Source organism: Carettochelys insculpta, chromosome 20, assembly GCF_033958435.1.
Source record: "Carettochelys insculpta isolate YL-2023 chromosome 20, ASM3395843v1, whole genome shotgun sequence".
In the NCBI taxonomy this organism is placed as follows: Eukaryota; Metazoa; Chordata; order Testudines; family Carettochelyidae; genus Carettochelys; species Carettochelys insculpta.
Genome location: NC_134156.1, coordinates 10,547,273 through 10,573,915, shown reverse-complemented (window position 1 = coordinate 10,573,915; position 26,643 = coordinate 10,547,273). Strand labels below are relative to the sequence as shown.

The following is a 26,643-nucleotide window of genomic DNA, read 5'->3' as shown; positions in this document are numbered from 1 at the left end:
CATTGCTAGTTATACCTCTTTATTATCCAAAATATTTGAATATCCAGCAACCTCCTGGTCCTGGGGCTGCTGGATATGAAAGAGTTTACTGTTGAAGGATGGTCCTAGATTGGAAAAGGTCAAGAAAGTCTGATTTACACAAATCACACAGCCACTGGGGATTCTAATTAGTGACTCAGGGCTTCTCTCCACTGGGAAAGAGACTGGTGTCCTTGTATGCCAGTAAATCACTTTGAAAGCAATATAACCTATATGGAAAAAAGGCTCTTTTATTCCCCAATGAGAGCGTCTACAGGGAAAGCTAAACTATAGCAATATAATTATACTCCTGTAGTTCTGCTTGCAAAATTTCCTGTGTAAACAAGACCTAAGAAGCTGCAGCAGGGAGGACACAAAGCTGTTGCACCATAGTTGAAGATGCGATCCATAGTGCGTCTTTGAACTATTGTAACTAGTAAAAGGGCTGGTCCTAGCCAATTGGTGGCCCCAGCAGGGGCCAACCAGGAGCGGAGCACCCGCCTGGAAGTGCAGGCAGCACGGTGGGGGCCGGCTCAGGAGCAGGGAGCTGCCTGGGAGCATGAGCAGTGCAGGGCTTTTTGGCAGCCCCTTGAAAGTCACAGCCCCGGGCGACTACCCGGCTCGCCTTCCCCCAGGACCGTCTCTGACAATACAAGCATGGTGGCAAGTGTTTTTCCACTCACGACTATGCCAGTGGTTCCCAGCCTTCTCACTAGTGCAGACCCTGACTCACCCCCCACAATCATTTGTGGAGCCCCCTCAACACCAATTTTAGCCACTATATATACTTTGCTAAATGAAAACGGAAACCAAAACATAGATTTTCAGACAGCGATTAATAACATGATCTTTAATTTAAAAATAATAACGGCTGTAACTTTGCAATTTATTTTAAACTCTTCTCTCATAATTTTTATCTTTTATTTTTTTCCACAGACCCCCTGCAAAACCCTCACAGACCAGCCCCAGGTTGGTAACAATGATCTATACCTACTTCCTTCCAAATACACACCCACATCAATCGCATCCTTCAACCCTTTTTACCTTACCTACCAGTCCTTTCCCCTCAAAGAACTTGCAAAGCAATTTGGAGAGGTGCTCCCAACCAGGGAGAAGGGCAGCATACCAGATACATAAAAGGAACAGCGTGGCTGGTCGCTGACTATCTTTTGATTACCAATTTGATCCCATTTGTAAGGATGGTTAGATGGATGACCTATTCATAAAATCAGCACGGTGGTAGAAATGACATAAGGACCAGGGAATATAATAGCAGCTGTAGGAGCCAGCATATTCAAGACACATATGTCAACGTGTTCAGTACAACTCGAGAAAAAGACACAAACCGTCGCCGTTACTCGTTCGGCTCCACAGTGCATGGAATAATTGGCTGGAATGAAGTGAAAAAGCAGGACAACAGGGAACCAACTTACTGGGAACTCTGTTAATGGCTCTGAGAGGCCGAAGTACTCGGACAGTCCGAACAGCTGAGAAACTAACATTCTGCAAGTCCAGGGAGTATTCCAGCATGCTGCACAAAACACAAGCATAGGAGCACATGAAAGAGCTGCAAGAGAAATGTTAGATTATCAAACAATTGTATGCTGAGTGCCAACAGAGAAACTCTATTGTCTTCCCCATCAGAAAAAGGTTCTGGAAGAGTTAATTATGCTTATTTGCATATCAGAATAAAGTCAAGGAGAGAGAACATTGCATACCTTCCCCCCCCCCCACCCCATCTCTTAATTTGGTTTTGGCTCCTGTTCTCCTACAGGGTCAAGGGGGAGTAGCATCCCCAAGATTATTCTATTATCCAGGAGAGGAGTTTTCAAGGAGAGATGCCTTTGTAACATAATCACTTAACTGTTGTGAAAAAATCTCTGACTGCCAAGGCTTTCCTGGCTCTCACTGTTCTGCACTCCATAACAGCCAGGACAGACCTCAGACATTCCTGCTGAAACAGCGTAGACCCCCTGGCCCTTATACTCTTCTATAGCCGCGTCTACATGTGCCGGCTACTTCGATGTAGCCGCGCCATCTTTGAAATAGCGCCCGCCACGTCTACATGGGGCGAGCGCTATTTTGAAGTTGACATCGACGTAAGGCGGCGAGACATCGAAGTCGCTATCCCCATCAGGGGATGGGAATAGCGCCCTACTTCGGCGTTCAACGTCGAAGTAGGGCACGTGTAGCCGATCCGCGTCCCGCAACATCGAAATAGCGGGGTCCGCCATGGCGGCCATCAGCTGAGGGGTTGAGAGATGCTCTCTCCAGCCCCTGAGCTCTATGGTCGCCCCGTGCAGCGGCCCCTTAAAGCTCCCTGCCCCCTGCCTTCCTGTGCAGGAAGCTGAGAGAGCGTGCAGGCAGCAGCATTGCCACGCAGCTAGCCTGCACGCCTTTCTGCAGCCCCAAGCCACCACCCCCGCTGTGATAGCCACCCGCCAGCCTCCCAAGTGCCCCCAGGGCACCCCCCGCCAAGGGGAGCCAGGGCTCCCAGGCATCCAGCCAGCCTGGGAAAAGGCAGCGGGGCCCCTCCTGGACAGAGGCCGAGATCCGGGACCTGCTGGGGCTCTGGAGCGAGGAGGAGGTGCTCCAGGTAATGGGGAGCGAGAGGCGGAACGCGGATGCGTTCGCTCAGCTGGCCAAGGGCCTGGCCGCCCGGGGTCACCCTGCCTGCACTCCTGACCACGTCAGGAGTAAAGTTAAGGAGCTGCGGCAGGGTTACGCCCGGGCCCGGGATGCGGCCAGCCGATCTGGGGCCACCCCCGCCTCTTGCCCCTTTTACAGGGAGCTCAGGTCCATCCTGGGCCCCCGGTACACCTCCTCCCCACCAGACACTCTTGACACCTCAGCCAACGAGCCCCAGCAGGCCCCGGAGGCAGAGTCCACCCCGGAGGCAAGCCCCGCACCACAGGGGCCCCCCAAGGAGCCCACGCCTGGGATGCCGGAGGGGGAGGAGGGGGAATCCTCCTCCAGCAACGCGGGGGGCTGCACATAATCCTGCCGTCCTGGAGCTCCATCAGGGCATCCGCCCAGAGGGTGTCCCCCGACCGTGGGAGCGGACCATCAGGTATGTACCCCCCCGGTGCACACCCCCGGGCTTGAGGGGTGGGGACAAGAGACATGACCAGTGCCCTCCACATGCCCAGATGACCATGACCCCAAGGACAGCAGTGGCATGTCCCTCAGAAGAGTGCATCAGCCCCTGCCCCCCCAGCAGGACAGTGCCATGCCCCATCCCTGGGGTTGGGGGGAGCAGAACCTAGGGTCCCCCGGCGGGGAGGGGGTGGGACACCCAACATCAGCAGCAGCATCTCCCAGGGACGAGGATGGGGAACCAGCAGCAGAGGGGTGGGGGGACAAGGGCCACAGCTCGGGGCCCATACTAACGGCTGTCTCTGCTCTTCTTCCCCCCCGTGTTCTGCAGCTGTACCATTGGAGGGCCTGGAGAGTGCCGGTGAGGTGTCAGTGGTCCCGGAGAGCCCACCGGGGCCATCCCAGCAGGTCAGCCCCTCGGCGGAGCACCAACCAGCCCCAGGGCGGGGCCGACGGCAGAGCAACCACCAGCAGAGGACGGCCACGGACCCCCAGCTGCTCGCGACCCTCCGGCGTCAGCTGGAGGTGTCAGAGCAGCGCCTGAGGGTGGACGAGCGGTGGCTGGAATTACAAGAGCGGGCGGTGGCCTGGCGCCAGGAGGCATGGGGGGCCTTTATGTGCACTTTTGAGCGCATAGCGGAATACCTGGCCCCCCCCACATGCCGCGCCGGCCGCCGCGCTGCCCGCCCTGCCCGCCGCTTCACCCGCTGCTCCACCTGCTGCTCCGACCACAGTCCCACCGCCGTCCGCCACCCCGGGGCCTTCCGCCAAGGGGGACCTGGGGCCTGCTGACACCCGCCAGCCTTACCTGCCAGTTCGCCCGGCCCCGCAGCCAGCCTCGGCCAGGGCTGAGGCCGAGGCGAGGGTCGCGTCCGCCATCCCCTGGCGCCAGACAGTAGAGGGGTGCAGGGCCCAGGACGTGGCCTGCCCCCTCCCCCTTTGTACATAGCCCCCATCATATATTTGTGTATATAGTTTGTGTTAGACCCCTGTTCTTTTATGGTACCTGCCCCCCCATGTAAATAGTTCCCCCCTTTTGTTCTTACTATATATATATATATAGTTAGTATTTTAATATGAAAGAAAATTCAATGGTTTTTTTTTTTTTTGGTTTCAAAAACAACAGCTCCATTTTTATTTGCAAGAAAAGTGGTGGGGGGGTGTGCTCTTGGGTGCTCTGTGGTGTGGGCGTGGGAGCAGAGAGTGCTGTGGAGGATGGGGGGGGTGCAGTGGGGGGGGGCCTGCCAGTGTTCACCCTGCAGCCTGGTCAAAATGGGCCCGCAGGGCCTCCCGGACCCGGATCCCCTCGGGGTCCACCTGGCGACTGGGGGCAGCGGGTGGCTGCACGTTGGCCCTGCCAGTCTCCACAGCCCAGCCCTGAAAGAAGGCCTCCCCCTTGCTCTCGACCAGGTTGTGGAGTGCGCTGCATGCGCCCACGATCTGGGGGATGTTGGTGGGGCCCGCATCAAGGTGGGTGAGTAGACACCTCCAGCGCCCTTTGAGGCAGCCAAAAGTGCGCTCAACCACCTGGCACATATGGTTCAGGCGCGTGTTGAAGCGCTCCTGGCTGGCTGACAGATGGCCCGTGTAAGGGTGCATGAGCCAGGGCCGGAGGGGGTATGCCGCGTCTGCGACAACGCAGAGGGGCATGGTGGTCCCCCACAGGGATCTCCCACTGGGGGATGTAGGTCCCCGTCTCCAGCCGGCGGCACAGGCCTGAATTCCTGAACACCCGGGCATTGTGGGTGCTGCCAGGCCACCCAAAATAAATGTCCAGGAAGCGGCCCCAGCTGTCCACCAAGGCCTGGAGGACCACAGAATGGTAGCCCTTCCTGTTCAGGAAGCGTCCTCCGCTGTGCTCTGGAGCACGGATGGGGATATGGGTCCCATCCAGAGCCCCACAGCAATTTCGGATGCCCAGGCTGGCAAACCTCATGATGGCAGCATCAGGGTCCCCAAGCCGCATGAGCCTGCAGAGGAGCAGGGCATTGATGGCGTGGACGACCTGCAGGGGAAGGACATGGGAGAGCACCAGTGAGGGATGTGCAGGGTGTGTCTGGCCCTCCCCCCCCCAGGGCTCCTCCACCCCCAGGGCTCCCCCCACCCCCCGTGGGTCCTCTTACTTCCATGAGGACAGCCCCGACAGTGGCCTTGCCCACGCCAACCTGCTGCCCCATGGATCTGTAGCTGTCTGGAGTGGCCAGCTTCCAGACAGCGATGCCGACCCGTTTCTCGACGCTGAGGGCACGCCGCATGGAGGTGTCCTGGTGCCTCAGTGCAGGGGTGAGCCACTGGCAGAGCTCCAGAAATTTCTGCTGGCTCATGCGAAAGTTCTGGAGCCAGCGGTCGTTGTCCCACTCGCCGAGCACCAGCCGCTCCCACCAGTCAGTGCTCGTGGGGTAGCTCCACAGCTGGCGGCGTGTGCGGCGGGTGGCGGCGGGGGGCGGAGGACAAGCAGGGTCTGGGGCTGCTTCCTCGTCCCCTGGGGGCAGCTCCTCTTCCATGAATAAAAGGTGGTCAGCGGCCTCCTGCATAGCATTGAGCAGGGCAAGCACTGCTCCTGCAGGGGCGGGTGTGTGGACCTCTGACTACTGCTGCTGCTGCTGCTGCTGCTGGGGGTCCATACTGCTTCAACGAGGTGTGCGTGCCTGTGGCTCTGCAGACCGTGTGCTGTGCAGGCTGAGTGTGTCTGGGAGGGGCCCTTTAAGGGAGCGGCTAGCTGTTGCCCCGGAAGTGCTAGTCCGCCCTGTGACCCTGTCTGCAGCTGTTCCTGGCACCCTTATTTCAATGTGTGCCACTTTGGCGTGTAGACGCTCCCCTGCAGCACCTACTTCGATGTGGTGCTGGCCAACGTCGACGTTGAACGTCAACGGCACCAGCCCAGGAGGACGTGTAGACGCTATTCATCGAAATAGCTTATTTCGATGTAGCATACACATGTAGACGTAGCTTATAGAAGAGAGCTGAATAATTCCAGTTCCATCCACAGAGGGCAGTGAAATAGACACGGGTTGACAGACACACACATACACTCAAGTCAAAATACTTAACCATTTCATATAATATTTACCTGTTCAAAGTACCATACAAACTTTACCCCATTAATCTCACGGGAAGACTATGATGTGTATAATGATGTATTATCCCCATTCTATTGCTGGAGGCAGTGAGGCACAAAAAGGTTAAGTGACTTTTCCCAAGACAGGAGTGGCAGAATTGGAACTAGATCTTGGAGGTTCCTGACTTGTCCCTGTAGCCCACACTCCCTCTCAGGGCTTGCTGTGGGAATGATTATGACACCACTGTGGCAGGGTACCATGGGCAGTAGGGTATCCTTGGGGTTAGGTGCCAATGTTAACTGGAAGCCCAGGGGTGGGGGGTAGGTCTTCCAGCTGAGTAGGAGAGCTTGTTCCTTCAGTTTGGGGTGTGTCTCCACTGTCCCATCCTCAGTGGGGTTTTCCTTCTGGTTCTCTCCCTTTGCACCCAGGGGAGAGTTTGGAGTCTTGCATCCTCCTTGCAGTCAACCCAGCAGGCAGCAGAACCAGCTCCTGCCTCTTCACTGGTCAGCCCCTAACTGAGCTAAGTTGCCTCTTTTTATTCTCCCTGCAGGCTAGGCATTGGCTGCAGGTGAAATGGGGCCGGGCTAATTGGGCAAAATGGCCTTGTTTAGCCCCTGAATGGTCATGCCTTCCTCTCACAGTCACCATCAGTACTGTCTCTTTTTGTGGAGAGGAAGGCAGAAATCTGTAAGCAAAGACTTTTTAAAGGAATTGTGTCAGGTCAGTTCAGGCTTCAGATTTTCCATTTTGAAAATTTTTCCCCCAGCTCAAAGATCAAGACACAGTTTGACTTCTTGTTGTTGTTGCTGTTGTTTAATTCAGCTTTTTATTTTGCTCTGAGCTCATTGTTTGCATCCCAAAGAGAGCTGCACAGCCCTAGAGCAGACAGCTGGAAAGCAATACTGGTTTATTCTCATCATCCAACTTCAGAGGAATCTTCATAGGAAAAACACATCAGTCGCCATGAAAGGAGAGATGGGCTGGGTAGCAGTATTTGATCCCAATCCTGCAAAGAGTTCATCCATTGATGTTAGCAGATTGTGCTCATTAGGTGAAATCCTGATTCCATTGAAAATTGTGGCAAAACTCCCTAACCACCTGTCTATGTTTTTGCAGGATTAAAACATATAACTCCAGATTAAAAATGTACTGATTTTGCTTGATGTGTATTGACATGGGCTAACAGCATAACTCAGAACAAGGTCCCACTCATCACATCATCTATATTTAGATTTTTTTGGATTCAGTATTTTGGCCCTGGTTCATCTATCCTGACGAACAGATAAAATTTTAATAAAAACTTTAAAAATAGTCACATTGAGTATGCTAGAGTCATTTTATTTTTAAAAAAATAGGAGTAACAACAAATGCAAACACAGTCATGTGGCAGAATTGTCTGTAAGCAGAACACTTCCAAGAGATTTGATCGAGGAGGCAACTCTGGAAAGGGGTTTCATGGACTCATAGGACTGGGTGGGACAGAGGTCATCTGGTTCAGTCTCCTGTACTCATGCCAGGACTAAGTATTATCTAAATCTGAACCATTCCCGACAGGTGTTTGTCTAACCTGCTCTTAAAAATCTCCCACAATGGAGAGTCCACCATTGCCCCAGGCAACTTTATTCTAGTGTTTAACAATCCTGACAGTTTGGATGTTTCTCCTAGGCTACGTCTACACGTGCACCCAACGTCGAAATAGCTTATTTCGATGTTGCGACATCGAAATAGGCTATTTCGATGAATAACGTCTACACGTCCTCCAGGGCTGGCAACGTCGATGTTCAACTTCGACGTTGCTCAGCCCAACATCGAAATAGGCACAGCGAGGGAACGTCTACACGCCAAAGTAGCACACATCGAAATAAGGGAGCCAGGCACAGCTGCAGACAGGGTCACGGGGCGGACTCAACAGCAAGTCGCTCCCTTAAAGGGCCCCTCCCAGACACACTTTCATTAAACAGTGCAAGATACACAGAGCCAACAACTAGTTGCAGACCCTGTATATGCAGCACGGACCCCCAGCTGCAGCAGCAGCAGCCAGAAGCCCTGGGCTAAGGGCTGCTGCCCACGGTGACCACAGAGCCCCGCAAGGGCTGGAGAGAGAGTATCTCTCAACCCCCCAGCTGATGGCCGCCATGGAGGACCCCGCTATTTCGATGTTGCGGGACGCGGATCGTCTACACGTCCCTACTTCGATGTTGAACGTCGAAGTAGGGCGCTATTCCCATCCGCTCATGGGGTTAGCGACTTCGACGTCTCGCCGCCTAACGTCGATTTCAACTTCGAAATAGCGCCCAACACGTGTAGACGTGACGGGCGCTATTTCGAAGTTACTGCCGCTACTTCGAAGTAGCGTGCACGTGTAGACGCAGCCCTAATGTCCAACCTAACCTATGCTTGCTGCAATTTAAACCCTTTGTTTCCTGTCCTGTTCTCAAAAGTTAAAGAACAGTTCCTCTCTCTCCTCTTTGTAACAACTCTTTTTTACTCTCCTTGGCTACGTCTACACGTGCCCCAAACTTCGAAATGGCCATGCAAATGGCCATTTCGAAGTTTACTAATGAAGCGCTGAAATGCATATTCAGCACTTCATTAGCATGCGGGCTGCTGCGGCGCTTCGAAACTGATGCGCCTTGCCGCCGCGAAAGGATGCCGCCTACTTCGAAGTCCCCTTATTCCCCATGGGAATAAGGGGACTTCGAAGTAGGCGGCGTCCTTTCGAAAAGGAGCCCTGTCTGGACGCGCCGTGCGGCGGCAAGGCACGTCAGTTTCGAAGCGCCGCGGCAGCCCGCATGCTAATGAAGCGCTGAATATGCATTTCAGCGCTTCATTAGTAAACTTCGAAATGGCCATTTGCATGGCCATTTCGAAGTCTGGGGCACGTGTAGACACGGCCCTTTTTTTCTGCTTGAAAACTGTCATTATGTCCCCTCTTCTCCAGGCTAAATAAACACAGGGGATTTTTTTCCCCCCAACTCTTCCCTCATAGGGCACGTTTTTTTACACCTTTGATTGTTTTTTGTTGTTCTTTTATGGACTTTCTACAATTTTTCCACATCTTCCCTGAAATGCTGAAATGTACACCTACAGCTGGATACAATACTCCAGCGGAGACCTAATCAGCACAGAGCAGAGTGGCAGAATTACTTCTCGGGTCTTGCTCACAACACTCCTAATATATCCTGGAACAATGTTTACATTTTTTTGCAACCGTGTTACACTGTGGACTCATATTTAAATTCTAATCCACTATGTAACTCCCCAGATCCCTCTGCTCAGTCCTAGTCATGCATGTATGCAAACTGATTGTTCCTTCCTCAGTGGAGTACTTTGCCTTTGTCCTTATTGAATCGCATCCCATTCACCGTAAATCGTTTCTCCAGTTAGCGCAGATCATTTCCAGTTGCTGTTACTGAGGCCAGGTGGTCTATTCCCACCCAGCAAGTCTTTACACAATAGACATATATGCCAATGAATCTGCAACACAAGCATTTCTGATCATTCCTAGTCTTTTATAGGCTTCCATTCTGCACCCAATCCCTCCTACATCCCTCCATCTCTGCTGCTTGCAAGAAGAAACTGAGGAAAATGACTTCAAAAAGTAAAAAGAGTAAATATAAAACCAAGAAGAGACCCAAGAAGTGACACACAGAGTTTTAAAATATCAAAATTGTTTGTAAACGCACATCAGAGCGGTTGGACTTGAGAACAACTTGTGTTGATGCAGCCCTGCTCCAGGAGAGAGAGATGAAAAGCAGTGGATATGGAGGAGGGCCAGATGCCCCCAGTATTGATAAAGTAGCTACCAAAGTCACAGAAAGTTCCAGCTGAAGCCCTGGCACTTGGTTCTACGCATAAAAGAACTGTGAAATTGCCAGTACCACAGCAGCGCCATGATTCCAAGGCAGTGCAGGAATTGTGGGTTGAACACAGGAATGGGAGGTTCATGCAAACAAATCTAGGGTTTGGGGTGACAGTGGAGAGTTTGGGGTCTGTTAGGGGAATTATTCTCACTCCTGAGTTTAGGAAGTGCAGCTGCAGTATGGTCCTTTTAGCAATGCTGGTCAAACACCGGGGGACAGGACCTTTTGAGGTTTGTAGGGTGTGTGTTTACGTTTTTGTCGTTACAAATGCCCTTGTCACCTCAAGATATACCGTATTTTGTGTGAGACCATACATATTATGATTTGTTTACATGCAGTATTCCATTCAGCCAGCAGAAGTCTGTGAGCTGTGTAGAATTGCAGCCAGGATGTGGCCTCTGGTTAATAAGGGTGACAAGAGCTGGAGTTGGAGCTGGGTGGAAGCCAGTTAGTGCCTCTAGCTGTGGCATTTTCCTTTACTAAATGCCTGCTGTTTAAGAAGATCCACAGAGCACCTGAAGACTACCTGCAAAACAGGAGCTAGCATGGTGAACGATTCAGTTGCTAGTTATCGAATTGCACATTCCACATAGAGCACATTACACCAGTTCTCCACACTAAGTTTCTGTGCTGCACTCCGAGTACTGATTTTAACTTATAACACTTTAAGTATTTTGGGACTTGGTTCCTGGAGAGGCTGGAAGGCCGCTCACTTCGATTCACCCCATTACAGAGACAGGAACTCCCCAAACTCTGCTGGGGTGTCTCAGATTGTAGGAGGAGGTTTGGTTAGGCCACATCTCTGCCTTCTGTCCATCCAGACATTCAGAATGATGCCTGATCACAATAATACCTGAGCACCTTGCAACCCACCCTTCTGGGAGCGAGGGGGTAACAGGGAAGGGCTTTTACAGATCAAGAACTCAGGCACAGAGATCAGGTGCTTTGCCCAAAGTCACACCAGGAGTCTGTGGCAGAGCTAGGAACTGAAGACAAGGCCCTGAGTCTTAGATCCCTGCTTTGACTCGAGGATCTTTCAACTAAGCCCATGAAGATATACTGTATAGCGGCATTTTTCTGTTCATAATAGATTCACCCAGCTTTATTAAACAGTAAAAGGCATCTGAAGCTAGGTGCCTTGGCTCCCATTATTTGCAAACTGACAATCAGTGCAGGGTAATATTAACCAGTGCCGGATGGAACAGAAGGGAAGATTATTGAGACAGTGTAATGGCTCGGAAAAGTAAAATGAATTTTCTTCCTGCTCCTTGAAGGCTCTTTAAGCTTCACCAGGCAGGCGACGCTCCTGAGTGTTATTTATTTATTTAAGAAGGCATTCATTTTAATCATGTTCAACTGAATAAGAAATAATAGCGCCAGAGGTGCAAAGATCTCCAAGCCTCGGCTGTCTGTTAGAGCCTCAACATTCAATAGCAGCAGCAGGTATCCAAGCTGGGGCAGCTGATGAATGAAGCTGTCAAAGCAGCAGCGGCTATGGCTGATGGCGAAAAGCTGAGATAAAACGGGGATTTTTAAGGGCCGGGGGGAGAGACTAGCTATACCGTTTTGTATTCCATTCCAAGGTGGGTCTGAGTCCGGACGGAGCCAGAAGGGAAATGGAAAAGGGGCTGTGAGGAGAGATGCTGGAGGTGCAGGCCCCCTTGCTTTGACTCACCCCATTTCAGAGACAAGAAGCGAAAGTTTGGCTCAGCTGAGAATGACTTTAGCCTGATCTGCTGCTGTTTCAAAGGCTTTTAGACTACCAGTGGCCAAGATGACAGGGTGTGCGGGTTGAGAAGACGCTGGGATTCTACACTCCCTGGAGCCCGGGGTGCCAAGAGACACACCAAGCCCCTGAGCAAAGTGTGTGTGGGGTGGGTGGCACCACACCCCCAGAAGGGGCAGGGCCTCGCATGAAAGGGGCGGAGGAGGGGCAGCCATCCCTCAGCGCAGCCAGCAATGCAACCCCCAGAGCTCCGGCAGCGATTTAAAGGGCTCAAGGTCTGGTGTATTGCTGACTGGACTGGCACTGCTGCCTCAGACAGAAGTCGCAGAAGGGCGGCCAAGGGCCGAGCAGGCCTTAAACTCAACTATCCTCTCCTCACTGATCACGGTCCTTCCTGGTTCATGTGGGGCGTGGATTAGGAAATACACCAGCGCTGGAGCCCTGTTCTCTGCAGATAGAGAAGGCATCAGTTTCCAGGGCTGTTAATCCTGAGCCTGGTTTCACTATGAACTTCACTCCCTCTATTACAGGGAAAGGGGGGACATGGCCCAGCAGCAGCCTTCCTGTCAGCAGGGTTCATGAAGGGGAGCAAGCAGTGGAAGTGGATAAATTGGAGGACTGGGCCAAAAGAAATCTGATGTGGTTCAACAAGGAGAAGTGTAGAGTCCTGCACTTGGGACGGAAGACTCCCAAGCATTGTTATAGTCTGGGAACCAACTGGCTCAGCAGCAGTACGACGGAAAGGGACCTAGGGGTTATGGTGGATGACAGGATGGATATGAGTAAACTGTACCCTGGTAGCCAAGAAGGCTAACAGCATATTAGGGTGCACTAGGAAGAGCATTTGGAGCAGATCTAGAGAAGTGGTTGTTCCCCTCTGTTCGGCACTGGTGAGGCCACATCTGGAATATTGTGTCCAGTTTTGGGCCCCCCCAGTATACAAAGGAGGTGGATGTGCTGGAGCAGGTTCAGAGGAAGGCAACAAAAATTATTAGGGGGCTGGAGCACATGAACTATGAGGATAGGTTGAGGGATTTGGGCTTGTGCAGTTTACAGAAGAGAAGACTGAGGGGTGATTTAATAGCAGCCTTCAACTTCCTGAAGGGGAGCTCTAAAGCGGAGGGTGAGAAACTGTTCTCAGTGGTGTCAGATGGCAGAACAAGGAGCAACGGTCTGAAGCTACAGAGGGACAGGAGTAGGTTGGATATTAGGAAAAACTACTTCACCAGGAGGGTGGTGAAGCACAGGAATGTGTTGCCTGGGGAGGTGGTGAATTTTCCATCCCTAGAGGTTTTTAAGTCCCAGCTTGACAAGGTCCTGGCTGAGATGACTTAGTTGGGGTTGATCCTGCTTTAGGGAGGGGGCTGGACTAGATGACCTCCTGAGGTCCCTTCCAGCCCCAGGATTCTATGATTCTATAAGTGACTGGAAGGCCACAAACTGGTGCTGAAATTTTACAGGGAGTACAGTGGGGCTATTGTCCCACTCCTGCAAGGAGGGGGTTCATACAGGCTGGAGGGAGCCTGCACAGCACCCCAGCCAATGAGGAAAGGGCTCCTAGCAGAGCCAATCAGAGGGCAGCTTGCTAGAGCAGCCCTGTATATAAGTTGCTGCTCAGCAGAGCAGGGGGTAGTTGGCTCCTGTGTGGCAGCTTCAGCTTCCAGCAAGAGAGGCAGCAACTGGGGAGAGCAGTGCTGGGCAGGTTCAGAGGAGCAGAGACCATCTCCAGCCTGACACCTGCCTGACTTCTGTCCTGGTATAAGGTGCAAGGTGTCATGGACAAGTGGCCCAGGGAGTAAGGCAGTCGAGGGAAGAGATGAGGAGGGCCAGAAAAGGCTGCCAGCAGAGGGTCCCTTGGTGGGACTCAAAGTAGTGGGTGGTCCTGAGTCTCTCCCCTGCCCGCTTGCACTGCACCTAGCTACACGGGACAGTGGCCTCTATAGATGGCAGCTTGCCCCTAAGGAGAGGAGCTAGACTGAGGCTGCAGTGGGTCGCAGTGGTGGGTGTATGGAGGCAGGCCTGCTGTTACCCTGGAAGGGAGAAGGTAGTGGGCCCTGCTGGAGGACAGTGTCCTGAAGAGGATGCTGTGATCCCCAGAGCGATGCAGGTCCAGAGACCACAGCGTGCATAGAGTGGAGAGTGACAACAGACGACACACCAGCCAGGTGAAGGCGCCCTGCTGAAAGTCAAGCGCTACGGCAGTGAGTCTCCCCTCATTACAGCTTCCACTGGCCAATGTGTCCCCTGGAGCTCCCCAACCCCTTCCACCCAGCCACTGCACACCATGGCTGTGGTGCTATGATGATTGACATCAGCTGAGGAACAGCTCCATCTCCCCTACAAGAGACCCTTAATTCAAGGAGAACCACACAGTGAGGCATGAAGAGAATGGACAGACAAGGAGAGGGGGGCAGGAGAAAAGATGCTGCTTAGAAGCAGTGTTCCCTCTAGCTTTCACCATCCTTGTGCAGAATAGATTTTGTGATATGCACCATGAACACATGGCTGGCTGTAGGTGACCGTGGGCATTCTGCTAATCAGCTGGATGGCACCTGAATCTCCCCTGGGTAGCTGCCCATGTGCTCAGTCTACAGGGAACACTGCTTAGAAGACCCAATGTCAGGCAGAGTCAACAAAGAGCCAGGAAGTCACAATACCTCTTCCTCCCACAACCATAATTCACTGGCTCTTCTCAGCCACCACTAAACTGCAAACAATTTTGCTCGTTTGGGGACATAAATAAATATTCATCCTCAGTGCTTGAAGATCATGCCCTCATAAGCCGTGTCTACACGTGCACGCTACTTCGAAGTAGCAGCACTAACTTCAAAATAGCGCCTGTCACGGCTACACGTGTTGGGCGCTATTTTGATGTTAACATCGACATTAGGCGGCGAGACGTCGAAGCCGCTAACCCCATGAGGGGATGGGAATAGCGCCCTACTTCGAAGTTGAACATCGAAGTAGGGCACGTGTAGCCAATCCGCGTCGCGCAACATCAAAATAGTGGGGCCCGCCATGGCGGCCATCAGCTGAGGGGTTGAGAGATGCTCTCTCTCCAGCCCCTGCGGGGCTCTATGGTCACTGTGTGCAGCAGCCCTTATCCCAGGGCTTCTGGCTGCTGCTGTTGCAGCTGGGGATCCATGCTGCAGGCACAGGGTCTGCAACCAGTTGTCGGCTCTGTGGATCTTGTGTTGTTTAGTGCAACTGTGTCTGGGAGGGGCCCTTTAAGGGAGCGCCTTGCTGTTGAGTGCGCCCTGTGACCCTGTCTGCAGCTGTGCCTGGCACCCTTATTTCGATGTGTGCTACTTTGGCGTGTAGACGTTCCCTCGCAGCGCCTATTTCGATGTGGTGCTGCGCGACGTCGATGTTGAACGTCGACGTTGCCAGCCCTGGAGGACGTGTAGACGTTATTCATCAAAATAGCTACTTCGATGTAGGCTTCACGTGCAGACGTAGCCATAGAGACAGAAGTCTCTGCAAATCATCTTTAGACAACAAACAAGGTCTGTCCTGCAACTCTCGTTAACCTCTGAGTGCTCCTTGAGTGACCATCTCACTGACTCCTCCACTTTCGAATAATGCAACATAATTATGGGATTCATCAAAACAGCTTTTATTTCTCCCTATCACCCAGTAAGCTACAGCTGAAGCTGTGTTTCAAAAGGCTGAGAGTGCCCCATTTTCAGATCTCAGCATTGGTGAACTTTCCTGTAATTACAGAGATGTGTTGCAGACATTCCACTCTACAGTTAGCACTAATTGTATTGCATTGTCACAAATAAATCACTTATTCTTCATGAGCTCACAGGATCAGTCCAGGCAGTTTAACACAACTGACAAGTACTTAATTGCATGCCATAGAAGTGGCCAATGTCATAGGAAGCCCTGAAATAATGAGTGTGAAACCAGCAAGCAGACTTATGCTAGGATTTTCATAGGTAACCTGGCTGGTGGCTCCTGACCTCCTAGGAGATGGCAGCAAATTCCTGAGTAAGGTACACAAGAGACTTCTTTGGAATGACAACGGTAGCAAACCAAGCAAAACTCTGAGAAACTCCATGGAAAAGCTGCCTTGATTGGGCAACTTTCATGGACTGCTTCAGATCATCTAGTTTGCCTTTGTTTCTTAGACATCTTTGACGATACAAGAAATGCACAGCTGAGCACAAAGACGGCATCTGAGCCCCCCCTTATCCGAAACTGGAGGATTTTCCTCAGCCATGGATATTAATGCACCAAATCTCCAAGTATAAGTTGCTGGTTTCCCCCAGCAAATCTCTCTCCTCCTAAACTACCCTGGGCACAACATCTCCTGTAGTGCACAAACGCACTGGTTGCTGGTGAAGTAACAGCAAAAAGCAGGCAATACGATTGGAAGCCCTGCTTTTTGCTATGTCTGCAGTGGGCAGTCTGGGCTGGGTATCTGAAGGGAATGCAGAAGGGCTATGTCTACACTAGCTCCCGCTTTCAAAAGGGGGATACTAATGAGGCACTGCAATGAATATGCAGCACCTCATTAGCACAGTGGCAGCCACTGCACTTTGAAAGTACCACTTTCAATCACACACGCCACATCTACACAGGGTCCTTTTCAAAAGGACCCCACATACTTTGAAATCCCTTTATTCCTATAACCAAGCCAAATTCCTATAACTATCATGCATCTGCCAAAGCAGGTCTTTGCCCACGAAAGCTTGTGCTCCAAAATACCTGTTAGTCTGTAAGGTGCCACAGGACTTCTTGTTTTTGAAGATACAGACTAACTCAGACTGATTCAAGTCAGTAATGCTCTTATGCTGACCTGGGTCTTCAGTAAAGTTCTCTGTATCTCTTAGGGTATTTCAGGCAATTTCCATGGCAGGCTGTAGACAAAGATGGAGGAAGCCCAGGGTTCTCTTTATATTCTTTCCCTGCAATGGAATTCCATTGTTCTCTTTAGCTGCGTCTACACTTGCATTCCTCTTTCAAAAATGCAAAGGAGGTATAAATGTGCATATTTGGCACCTCATTTACATATTCTAATTTCAAAAGAAGAAAGCCAGTGTAGACGCTGCTCTTTTGAAAGTAAACTCCATCTTCGAAGGATTTCCTTCTTCCCATTAAATATGCCTCATTTGCATGCCTCTTTCGAAAGAGGAATGCAAGTGTAGATGCACCCTTTGTGGAACAGTATACTCCAAGATGGAGACTGTCACATGAGCAGGTCGCCTGTCCAAGTCCTTTTTAGGCAATCAGCCATTGTCTCTTTGCTGGATTGCATGTTCAAAGACAAGTTTCTCAGATGTGCATTGACACCCATTAAGTTGGCTAAGCACTCCTACCCGCTCCCAAGCCACACTCTCGCAATAAGGTAGCCACGCCTCCTGTTCAGGTCTTCACAGAGATAAATAGTTGAAATACAAATATGCAGTTGCTATTTATAACTTCAACTACACAAATGTTGCCTGCACAACAAAAGGATTTACAGATCCAGCAGGTTATAACATTAAAAACGATAGCTCACAAGGCGCATCTCGTCCAAAGTATTTCTGAGTTATGCATATTTATGCAGGTTGAACCTCTCTAATCTGGAACCGTCTTGTCAGGCAACATCCGTAATCTGGCATGATTTTTGTTAGCCAGACAACCACTTATCATGGGTGTGGCCAAGTTTCCTGTGGTCCTATAAAGCCTGTTTAGAGCCACCAGGCCTGGCTCTCAATGTTCTGTGCTGTTATCTAGCTGTAATTTACCCCTAAATGTCTTCTAAGAGCCTAGTCAGAGACAGCGAGCCGTGTTAGTCCATATCCTCACCCAGAGGGTAGTCTTGTAGCACTTTAAAGACTAACAATGATTTATTCAGTGATGAGCTTTTGTGGGACAGACCCACTTCTCCAGACCTGGAAATTCCCTTAAAAGTTAACTGGCATGATGAGAATTTAACAGAAAGATAGAGAAAAATGAAATGAAAACTGATGAATCAGCTACTTTGGACAGAAGGAGGGAGTAGGAAGAAGGGAAAGAAAATTACTTACTTCAAGTATCTATTAAGTTAAGTGAGTTGCCTTTCAGCTTCCCATCCTCAATTCCTGAAGGAAGGTCAGCAAGCCCAACAAGAATCCTCTCAACAAACCAAATCCTCACCATCCAGACTGTGCTTCCGGGTGATTTCATGGCTGCCAGGTAGCACCTAGGCACTTGTCAACCAAAATACTGGAGGAAACAAAGTTTCCGTTCTTCTGTGATTTGCACTAGGAGGATGGGGGCCTTTGCCCCCTCTAGTGGGTAGGGCATGTGAGAGGTTAACGGACATGCCACAGCAACCAGCTAAAGGACCACGGCTACGTTTCCAAAGGGGCCTAAGCAAGTTAGAGTTCAACTCCCCCACTGAATCAAGAGGCAGTGTACCACATCTAGAGTAGAATTTTGCAGCTCAGGTCCAATGCCAGAACAACACTGCTAAATTCTGTTCATCGGTGGGTGGAATTAAACCCACGGCCCCTGGGGCTCAGTGCATGAGCGTCTACCACGTGAGCTAAAAGCCACATGCTCCATAGCTAAGGCAGTAGAGCAGACTCATTAATGTCTCCCTAAGTGGTCTCAATGCAAGTAGATTGGCCTGAACGCCACCCCCAAGAGGTGTGTGGGTTACACCAGCTCTTGTAAACACTTCTGGTTGTAAGTGCCCCATGATGTGCTCCAAGGACGTCACTGTCCTGAAATCCTCCACATTCCATCTCTGGTAGCGCTTGGCAGAGGTTCAGGTTCAGAGTTCATCAGAAGCAGCTGCTCTGTCAGCAGCCACAAGGAAAGCCAAAAGCAGCATGATAACTAAGCTTCAAGTGAAGATCTTTCATTGCTTCCATATTCTGCAGTTCATGCTGCAGCCTGGGTGTTCACTTCACTAATTTGACCCATGTGGGAAATGCAACCACCCCTGGCTGTATTCAGGAATTCAGGACTCTGTCTAGCTGAGATAGTGACTGGTGGGAGTCATTCTGCATTTAGGCGTTTTATTTAATAATACATTCCTTACCCAGTTCTGGGCCCAATTACATAGGTAAGGAGATTCTGTACTAGCCCTGTTGTTATCATCTGCCATGTGCTAATATCATACCCCTTAACTATTTTCAGTTGTCCACACCCAAAGGTGTTCCATAGGGCACAGGGGAAGGACAGTGGTGAATTAACACAAGAGCAAAAGGGCCCCCAGGGCACCAAGGCTCCATAACTCCATTTTGTTTAAACAATTAGCTTTAATGGAACAAAAGAAATGTCATGTCATTCTTATTTTAAAATTAATTTACGTTTAATTTTATCATGCATCCTGAGTAATAATAAGCAAGAATATATTTTAAAGCATAAATAATGATGTTTAATATCCTGGGGTGGGTGGAGGCATGTCACTGCATTGTTCCAGGGCCCCACTTGCTCTTAATCTGCCCCTGGTGAGGGAGGGCTCTGAGGAGTGGTACTGCAGTGAGGAGGAGAAGACACTTTTCGGAGTGGTAGGACAAGATCCCATAGGACAGAAAGCGTGCTAAAGAAGTGGAGGGGAATGACTGTGAGTAATAACAGCGGAGAAGCCCAGCCTCTTTGGGAAAAAGATCTTCTGCTTTGTATTTAAAGTTAGTTCGATCCTTTGTCAGCTCAATTGGTTTTGACAGGACCCAGATGGGAACAGTTCATGAACATACAGAAAAGAGAAATCATTCAGCAAGAGGCAAAGCTGACCTGGCAGGAGGCCTGGCAGCCGGTCAAACTGTGAAGCTGCAGATCCTTTAGAGCAGATGTGTGTGTGTGTGGCAGATAACATTCTGGGAACTGTACAAAGTGGGTATGTATTTGTGCGCCTAGGAGAAAGAAACAGGTTTTTCTTATGGTTGCGTTCCAGGGAAAGCCCAATGCAATCTGAGAGCCCAAACGCGAGAGTTGGGCAGATGATTTGTATATTCAGTTTGAAAAATTGGAGGCACTACCTTATGACTACTATGTGGCCTACCTTAGTGCCTGAAGGTCCCCACTGAGGCTATGTGGACACTGCCCTGGAAGACCAACCCATTCAGGGTCAATGTTCTGGGGTTCGTTTTCACACATCTGGTAGGGATGCGTGAAATTGACCCATCAAGGGTTGGCATCGAACCCTGTACTCCTTGTGGGACATGAGGGACATCAGCAGGAGAAACTCTTCTTGACCTTCTTCAGAGAGGGTGGCCAGGGAAGTCAGCTGCATAGAATCTTAGAATCCTAGCGCTGGAAGGGACCTCAGGGGGTCATCTAGTCCAGCCCCCTGCTTAAAGCAGGATCAGCCCCCACTAAAGCATCCCAGCCAGGGCTTTGTCAAGCCGGGACAAACCCCTAGATCAGGCTTCTCGCGCAGAAAGCTTGAAATGAATCAAAACAAAAGTCTATGAGTGAAACTGCGCTTCACACCAGACTCTTTCCTCAGGATCTCCAGGGCCTCCCACAGCCCTGGAGCTTTACTGTTGTGGTTACGCTGTGGCCATTGGACGCTCCAGGGGGACCTGTGTAAGTACCGTAGCATCACAGCTAAACTCCTTGCACTGCCTCTTCTGTGACAAACAGCCAGCCAGCCAGCCAGCTATCCATTTTAATTCCAGCCTATCAGACTCCCCACAGGAGTGTGCTCCCTCCAAGGCTCTGGGTACTCTAACATACAGTAACATGAAGGTTACAAATCGCAAAGCTGCAAGGGCCGCAGCCCTTTCCCTTCTTTCCCCATCATTCCACCAACACCCAGGCGTGCCAAAAACTCTTCCTGTGCCATCCCACCCGTCAGAAATCCCCCTTGCAGCTGCCTCAGCACCTCCGCCAACAGCCCCTCAGCCGGAGAGGACCTGCAATCTGCCTGGAACTGGCGACAATCCCAGACCGAGGAGAGCGTTCCAGAGGAAAGCAAACCATACAGGGAACTTTCTGCCGTTTACCATGGGGCAGGGCTCCAGCTGAGGAGCCTTTGCTTGTGGCTAGCATGGTGTTAGGGTAGCCTTGAGCTGAGAATTTCAACTTATAAAGGCCTAACTAGACAGTAAACCCAGCTAAACCAGGGAACGATTTACAATCCAGCCACACCCTTTTAAAAGCAATAACAGTGGTCTGCGCTGGATTCTTCAGAGGAAAGTGCAAGAAATCACATGATCCTTCATTGATAGACTAGCTAAAGCCCTTATGCATAAGAGTTGAAGTCTCTTCCAAAATGTTTGCTAGCATTAAGCTTGGTGACTTGCTTATATTGTGTTCTCATAACAGTAGCCAATCCCTTCTGGAATCCTGCTAGGTTTTTGGCAGCCACAGCCTCCTGTGGCAGTGAGTTCCACCGTCTCATTACACAAAAAAAGCATTTCCTGCCGTCCATTGTGGGTTTGCCACTTTCTCATTTCCACTGAGCATCCCCCTGCCGTTGCCAGCCTCCTGCCCTCACATGTGCAAGACTGTGCTCTCGGCAGGCTGAGCATGCAGAGAGGCACCAAACGCAGTAAGCCAACTGAACAAACACGCAAACACCTCTGGGTAACCCACAAGCCTGCTGCTGACTGCCTAACCTGGGAAATGACGCAGTTGTGGTTTATTTCTAGGATCCACCAATCCATTCCAGGAAATTCCAGTTATATACACAAGGAAAAAAATAGCCACATTCCCAAAGGTCCTCGGGCTCTCCGCACGAGTAGGGAGGTGAAGCAAGGGCCTTGGAGCCCTTAATGTGTCAAGGCAACTCAACTCTCGGGCTGTGGGCCAGGAATTTTTCTTGTGGATTTCCAGCCACAGCCAGGAGATTCTCGGGTGCTAGAAGAGACTTTAATTTAAACCAGGTGCCTCTGAAAGGCAAACACTCATGAAAGGCAAACTTGGTTGCTTTCCCTCCACAACAACAAAAAAGAGGCAATCACGCACATTTCACTGAACTATTTCACTTGGAACCAGCGCCTTGCTGGAAACGAGCTGCTGAAACTTCAGCCATTTGGGCAAGCTGCACGCCACAAACTACCCATGTTTCTGGAGCCAGAAAAATAGTTGAGCCGAATGCCGGCTGACACCGCCTGGAGCTGCCGAGCGAGAGATCGTACGGTATGGAAAGCACACGGGCTGGCGGAGAACAAAGGAAAACGGTTTGTGTAAAGTTCCCTCATTCTCTCTCTCTTTGTTGCTGTGGACTGTAAACTCAGAGCTGCCAGGGAAGGCTGTGAGCATTCAAAGCAGGCGGGTGCAGGGTAAGAAAATGTAGCCTCTTGTGCTATCTAAATTTCCCAGCAGTCTCCTCTTGGATGCTTGGCCAACTGGGGAGAGAGGTTGATAACTACAATTATGCCAGCATATGGTTAGAGTCAACAAGAGCCTTCTCATGAACCGGGGGTGGCTGGCGTTTTCCTTGTCCTCAGAGCTGTGCTAGCAAAACACCTCAGCCAACCGTCCCGGAGGGCTACACCTAAAAGCCCAAACCTCCCACCCCCTTTTGTTTTTCAGACTTACCCAGCTATGACAATGAAAAAATCCAGGCGGTTCCATGTATCTCCCAGGTAGCACTTCTTCCCAAAAATCCCTAGGGCAATCATCTTCACAATCATCTCCACAGCAAAGAAAGCAAAGATGAAGTCGTCAAAGCTCTACAAAACAAAGCAGCAGCAGGCGGTCAGAAAACCAAAAACCAAAAAACCCGCAAGCAGAGTGGCAAGAGAAGGGAGTGGATCCAACCGTGAGAGAACACAGCCCAAGGTGACACTTTTATGTCAGATGTCAATCCTCTAACCTGTGATGGAAGAGACCCAAGGATGCTATTTTAGCTGGAGAGGACAATAACTCATTGTGTGTTCTCTAGAAATGTCCCGCTGCTGGAACTTTAAAAATCATGCTCACATCCTTGCTGGTAAAAGGTACCCAGGACCTGATCCAAAGGCCACTAGACTCAATGATCCTCTTCCTTCATCTCGGTAGGGTTTGGATCAGACACTGAGGAATCATGTCTCCAATCAGACACAGCTCATAGAGCACCCCTGCCTTCTCCTCCCACAATGTGTCTCCATCCTACTGTACTGGGAAGAAGCCACCTTTGGAGTGGGAGAGGATCACAGAGCATTTAAGGCTCTGTCTGAGCTGCCAAACTGATGGTTTAAAAACAAAACCCAATTGGTTTGAAGCTGGGCTACGCTGTGCTGCTTATAGGGGCTTTGCTATTATCGCTGAGTGTGCCTGGGTGCAGTTAAATCAAGCGTTGGCCACTGGTGGTTGAAACCCCAAGAGAAGGCAAGAGCTCAGCCACCCCAAGGCGGATGGTGGCGAGAGAGTACTGACAATTGCGACTGTGCTGGTTCTTTCTGTGTCCTGGTTTAGCAGGAAACTGGGAGTCTCATTTTGAAGTCCCATGGGTATTTGTGAGTGCTAACAACAGGGACGCCCTGGGAGCCACTGCCCCACCCTTCCAGGGGGTTCAGAACATGCCCTTACCTGAAGAATCCTGCAGCGTGGAGAATCACAGGCCATGTCTTCACAGGGATGGAACATGCCCAGTGTCACACAATTGAGGAGAATCACCAGCATGCTGAGCCTCTCGAACCAGGTGCACAGGAGGTCCGTTAAGGAAGCCAACAGCCCTTTCAAGATACCAGCTGGGAAGGGCCCACTAGAACTAGACACATCGTATTTGCGCACGGATATATGCACAGAAGGCAGAGTGCCCAGGTAGTGAGGGAGGACGAGCAGATTGGTCAGAGATATTACAAGCAGGATATTTTCTGCCTGAAGCTCAGCAAGCCGGGTCTCCTTAACGATGGCCTTTCCCTTTCCAATTGGAATCTCTGCTTGAACTGACTGGCTGGCACGGTTACCCATGCCGGACATTTTTGTGTTTGCACAAATACTTCTGGCTGCGGGGAGGCCATTCAAATTAGACTAAGGACTTCTCACGAGAGGGTCACCAACAAGGAAAAAGCTCTCCGTCCTCTTGAACACATGGACACTTGCTGCGCTTCCCTGCAGAACTCCCCAAAACTCCTGAGGTGCTGTTCTAACAGGCATCAGGTCTTTGTGAAATCTGGCATGGATTCTACGGGGGTGATTTCTTCAGATATTTCAACGTCACAATTGGCAACCAGGAAAGGATTGTTCCTTGGGCCTCCTTTAAACCTTCTTCTCTCGGCCTCTGAGCCAACAAGGTACTTAAGCAAGGGCCAAACTTAAAGCAGCTGAACCGTCCCCACTGCAGTCAGTGGGACTGCTCAGGCTTGGTCTACACTAGGCAGGTACGTCAATTGCAGATATGCAGTTCTAGCTCTGGCAAGCACGTAGCTAGAATCAAATTATCTGCAATTGACTTACCTGGCTGTCCTCGTTGAGGAAGGTCAAGAGGGGAGTTTCTCCCCTCGACCTCCCTTACTCCTCACAAGAGCCAGGAATACAGTGGTCAACTGCCAACAGGTTGATTTCATGCATCTCTACCAGGCATGTGAAATGAAACGCTGGGAGATCAGCCCTGAGCAGGTTGATCTTCTGGGTAACTTAGGCGTGGCCTCACACTTTCAAAGTCAGGTACCTGTTTGAGCGCTTGCTGCATTGTGGCCTACATACCGAACTGGTCTTTTAGAAGAATCTATACTTTGTGCATTCCTCAAAGTTTATGTAATTCACTTTTTAAATTTTGCAGTCCACCATATCACAACACAATTGAATGCTGTTTTCTACAGTGTCTTTCACACTGGCCATATCCCACTGTAGTAACATCTGTGCACACTGAGATGCCATTCCTAGCATTTCACAGAAAGACACTAGATTAAATAAGTGATTGCACTTTTCTTTCCCAATCCAAATCAGCATGGTCTGGAACATCAATCAACCGCCCAGAAGGAGAGTGTGGGAGATGACCAAGGCTCCCCCCTTCACCAGTCTGCCACATTTTAGAAGAGTTTTAAATACCTGAGCTGCACTGGGAGAGATTCTGAAAGTGGTTAGTTATTTTCCAGGACAGCCCGACCGAATGGCAGCTGCAACAACAAATCCACATAAGGAAGTTTCAAACTTGGTATTGAGCAAAAGGAATTTCTCTGTGTCCCTCTAGTGGACATTTCCAGCGATTTCAAAGCTGCTCTGGACATAATGACTTTTCAAAAGGGGCCAACTGGATACACTTTAGCTTTTTCCGCTCAACCTAATACGAGGCTCACCTGCCTTTGCAGTAAAACACCTTGGGTTTGGCTTCAGCTTCATTTGAAGGACACTTTTAAAGCCTCAGTCCCCAGCTACAAGGGAAACAGCGTAGCCTGACTGAGGCTATGACTATGCTACCCCTGAAAAGGGGATTGATCTTCCAGGGTTGGATTTTGCACAGTTAGTATGGACATGTGAAATCATCTGAGAAGTCACAGTTGACCCCTCTACTCCTCACAAGACATGAGGAGTTAGGGAAGTCAGTGAGAGAAACTCTCCCGTCGACCTTCTGCAGTAGAGACAGCCAAGCAAGCCAACCACAGATATGTCGATTTTAGCGACGCAATTGCCGTAGCGAGAAGTGCATATCTGTGGTTGACCTACTTTGCCTCGTGTAGGCATAGGCTTAACCTTACAACCAGAACACTGCGTGATCTCTCATTTCCCTTGTCACCGCTTGGCAGCCCCCCAGCCTTTTGTTTGGCTTTGCCACATTCTTGAGGGGTCCGACCAGAACTGTTCCTTAGTACGGCACTAAATAACAAACATCTCTCTCCAGCAGGGTTTATAATCTAGCTGCACTGCAGGATCTTTGCCATGTTCACCGGTGGTGTCCCAGCATGGCTCTAAAGTGACCAAACAGCTTTTGGGACAGCCTGAATGGCTGGTGCAGTGAGAGGACACAGCTTTAGCCATACAGAGCTTTTCCACCGGCAATAACAGACCTGCAAGCCGATCCCCAGTTAACTGAAACAGTGGAGCAGAAATGGGCTGTGTCCCCCAAAAGCCGCTGGGCAGTCAGCTGAGGAGGAAGACAGACAGAAGGGGCCAGAGGAGCAAAGGGGTGAAGGAACTACATGAGGCACATAGATTTCTGTACAGAAGACCTTGCGTGTGATACCCAGGCGAAGCCCATTCAATCCAGTCTTTCCTGAGCGCTCCTTTAGCTGCAAGAAGAAGAGGTCAGAAGTCTTAGTGCTGAAAGCCCCAGGAATGACTGTGACATGCTTCGTTGCACATGCCTAAAGTAGCTCTTCTCTGGTCATCAGGCAGATTTCTTGGGAAACACCATCTGGTTAGATGGCTCCGCTTGTCAGCCCCAACTAGGTTGCCCCTAATTATCTGGCCTTAGAACAAACAGGATGCTACTGTACAAGGATGTAGCTGTTTACGGCTCCAAGTAATGGAGCAGCAGAGGAAAAAGCTCATCCTTGCATCCAATGGCCTCTCTCATCTTGGACACAAAAACATAATTTATGGAAACTACAAATCCCAGTATGCACTATGCTACCTTGAGACACCCAATCCAATCAAGATGATGCATTGCAGTAGTCTCCAAGGGTCAGATCTCTGTGTCAAAAACAAGAGTAGCTTCCATCCATTCCATTGTACACAATGGAATCATGGACATGTGAAGCATTTCCAAGGCAACCTGACCTGGACAAAGTTCAGGAGCTCATATTATATTGTTATTCAGCCTAAGCACTAGAGATTAAGGTGACCTTACAGGTGTCTTCGTGGGCAATGGGACAGTGACGTTGGGGCGTTCCTCCCTTGTGGATTCCTGTTTAGTCACATGGTGAGGGGTCACTATTTGGAAATCTGGATCTTTTATTCTGGGCAGCTCATCAGGATGAGCATCTGGAGGGCTGCCAAACAGGTTGTTTACCTTGTGTCTACAGGTATGACCGCCCACAGCTCTCATTGGCTGCAGGTCACCATTCCCAGCCAATGGATTTGTGGG

The 26,643-nt window shown here is 50.4% G+C and overlaps 1 protein-coding gene across 1 annotated transcript in view; it reads right to left on the bottom strand.

Annotated features, from left to right (window-relative positions):
* Nucleotides 1-23,326, bottom strand: part of CACNA1G (calcium voltage-gated channel subunit alpha1 G) — a 199,046-nt gene extending 175,720 nt beyond the window's left edge. The window contains exons 1-3 of the mRNA XM_075014142.1: nt 23,205-23,326; nt 22,233-22,366; nt 1,452-1,549 (exon numbers count right to left, since the gene is read on the bottom strand). Coding sequence (XP_074870243.1) covers nt 1,452-1,549; nt 22,233-22,366; nt 23,205-23,297 — 325 coding nt within the window. The 5' untranslated portion in view covers nt 23,298-23,326. The remainder of the gene's footprint in view (nt 1-1,451; nt 1,550-22,232; nt 22,367-23,204) is intronic.
* Between the last annotated feature and the right edge of the window lie 3,317 nt (nt 23,327-26,643).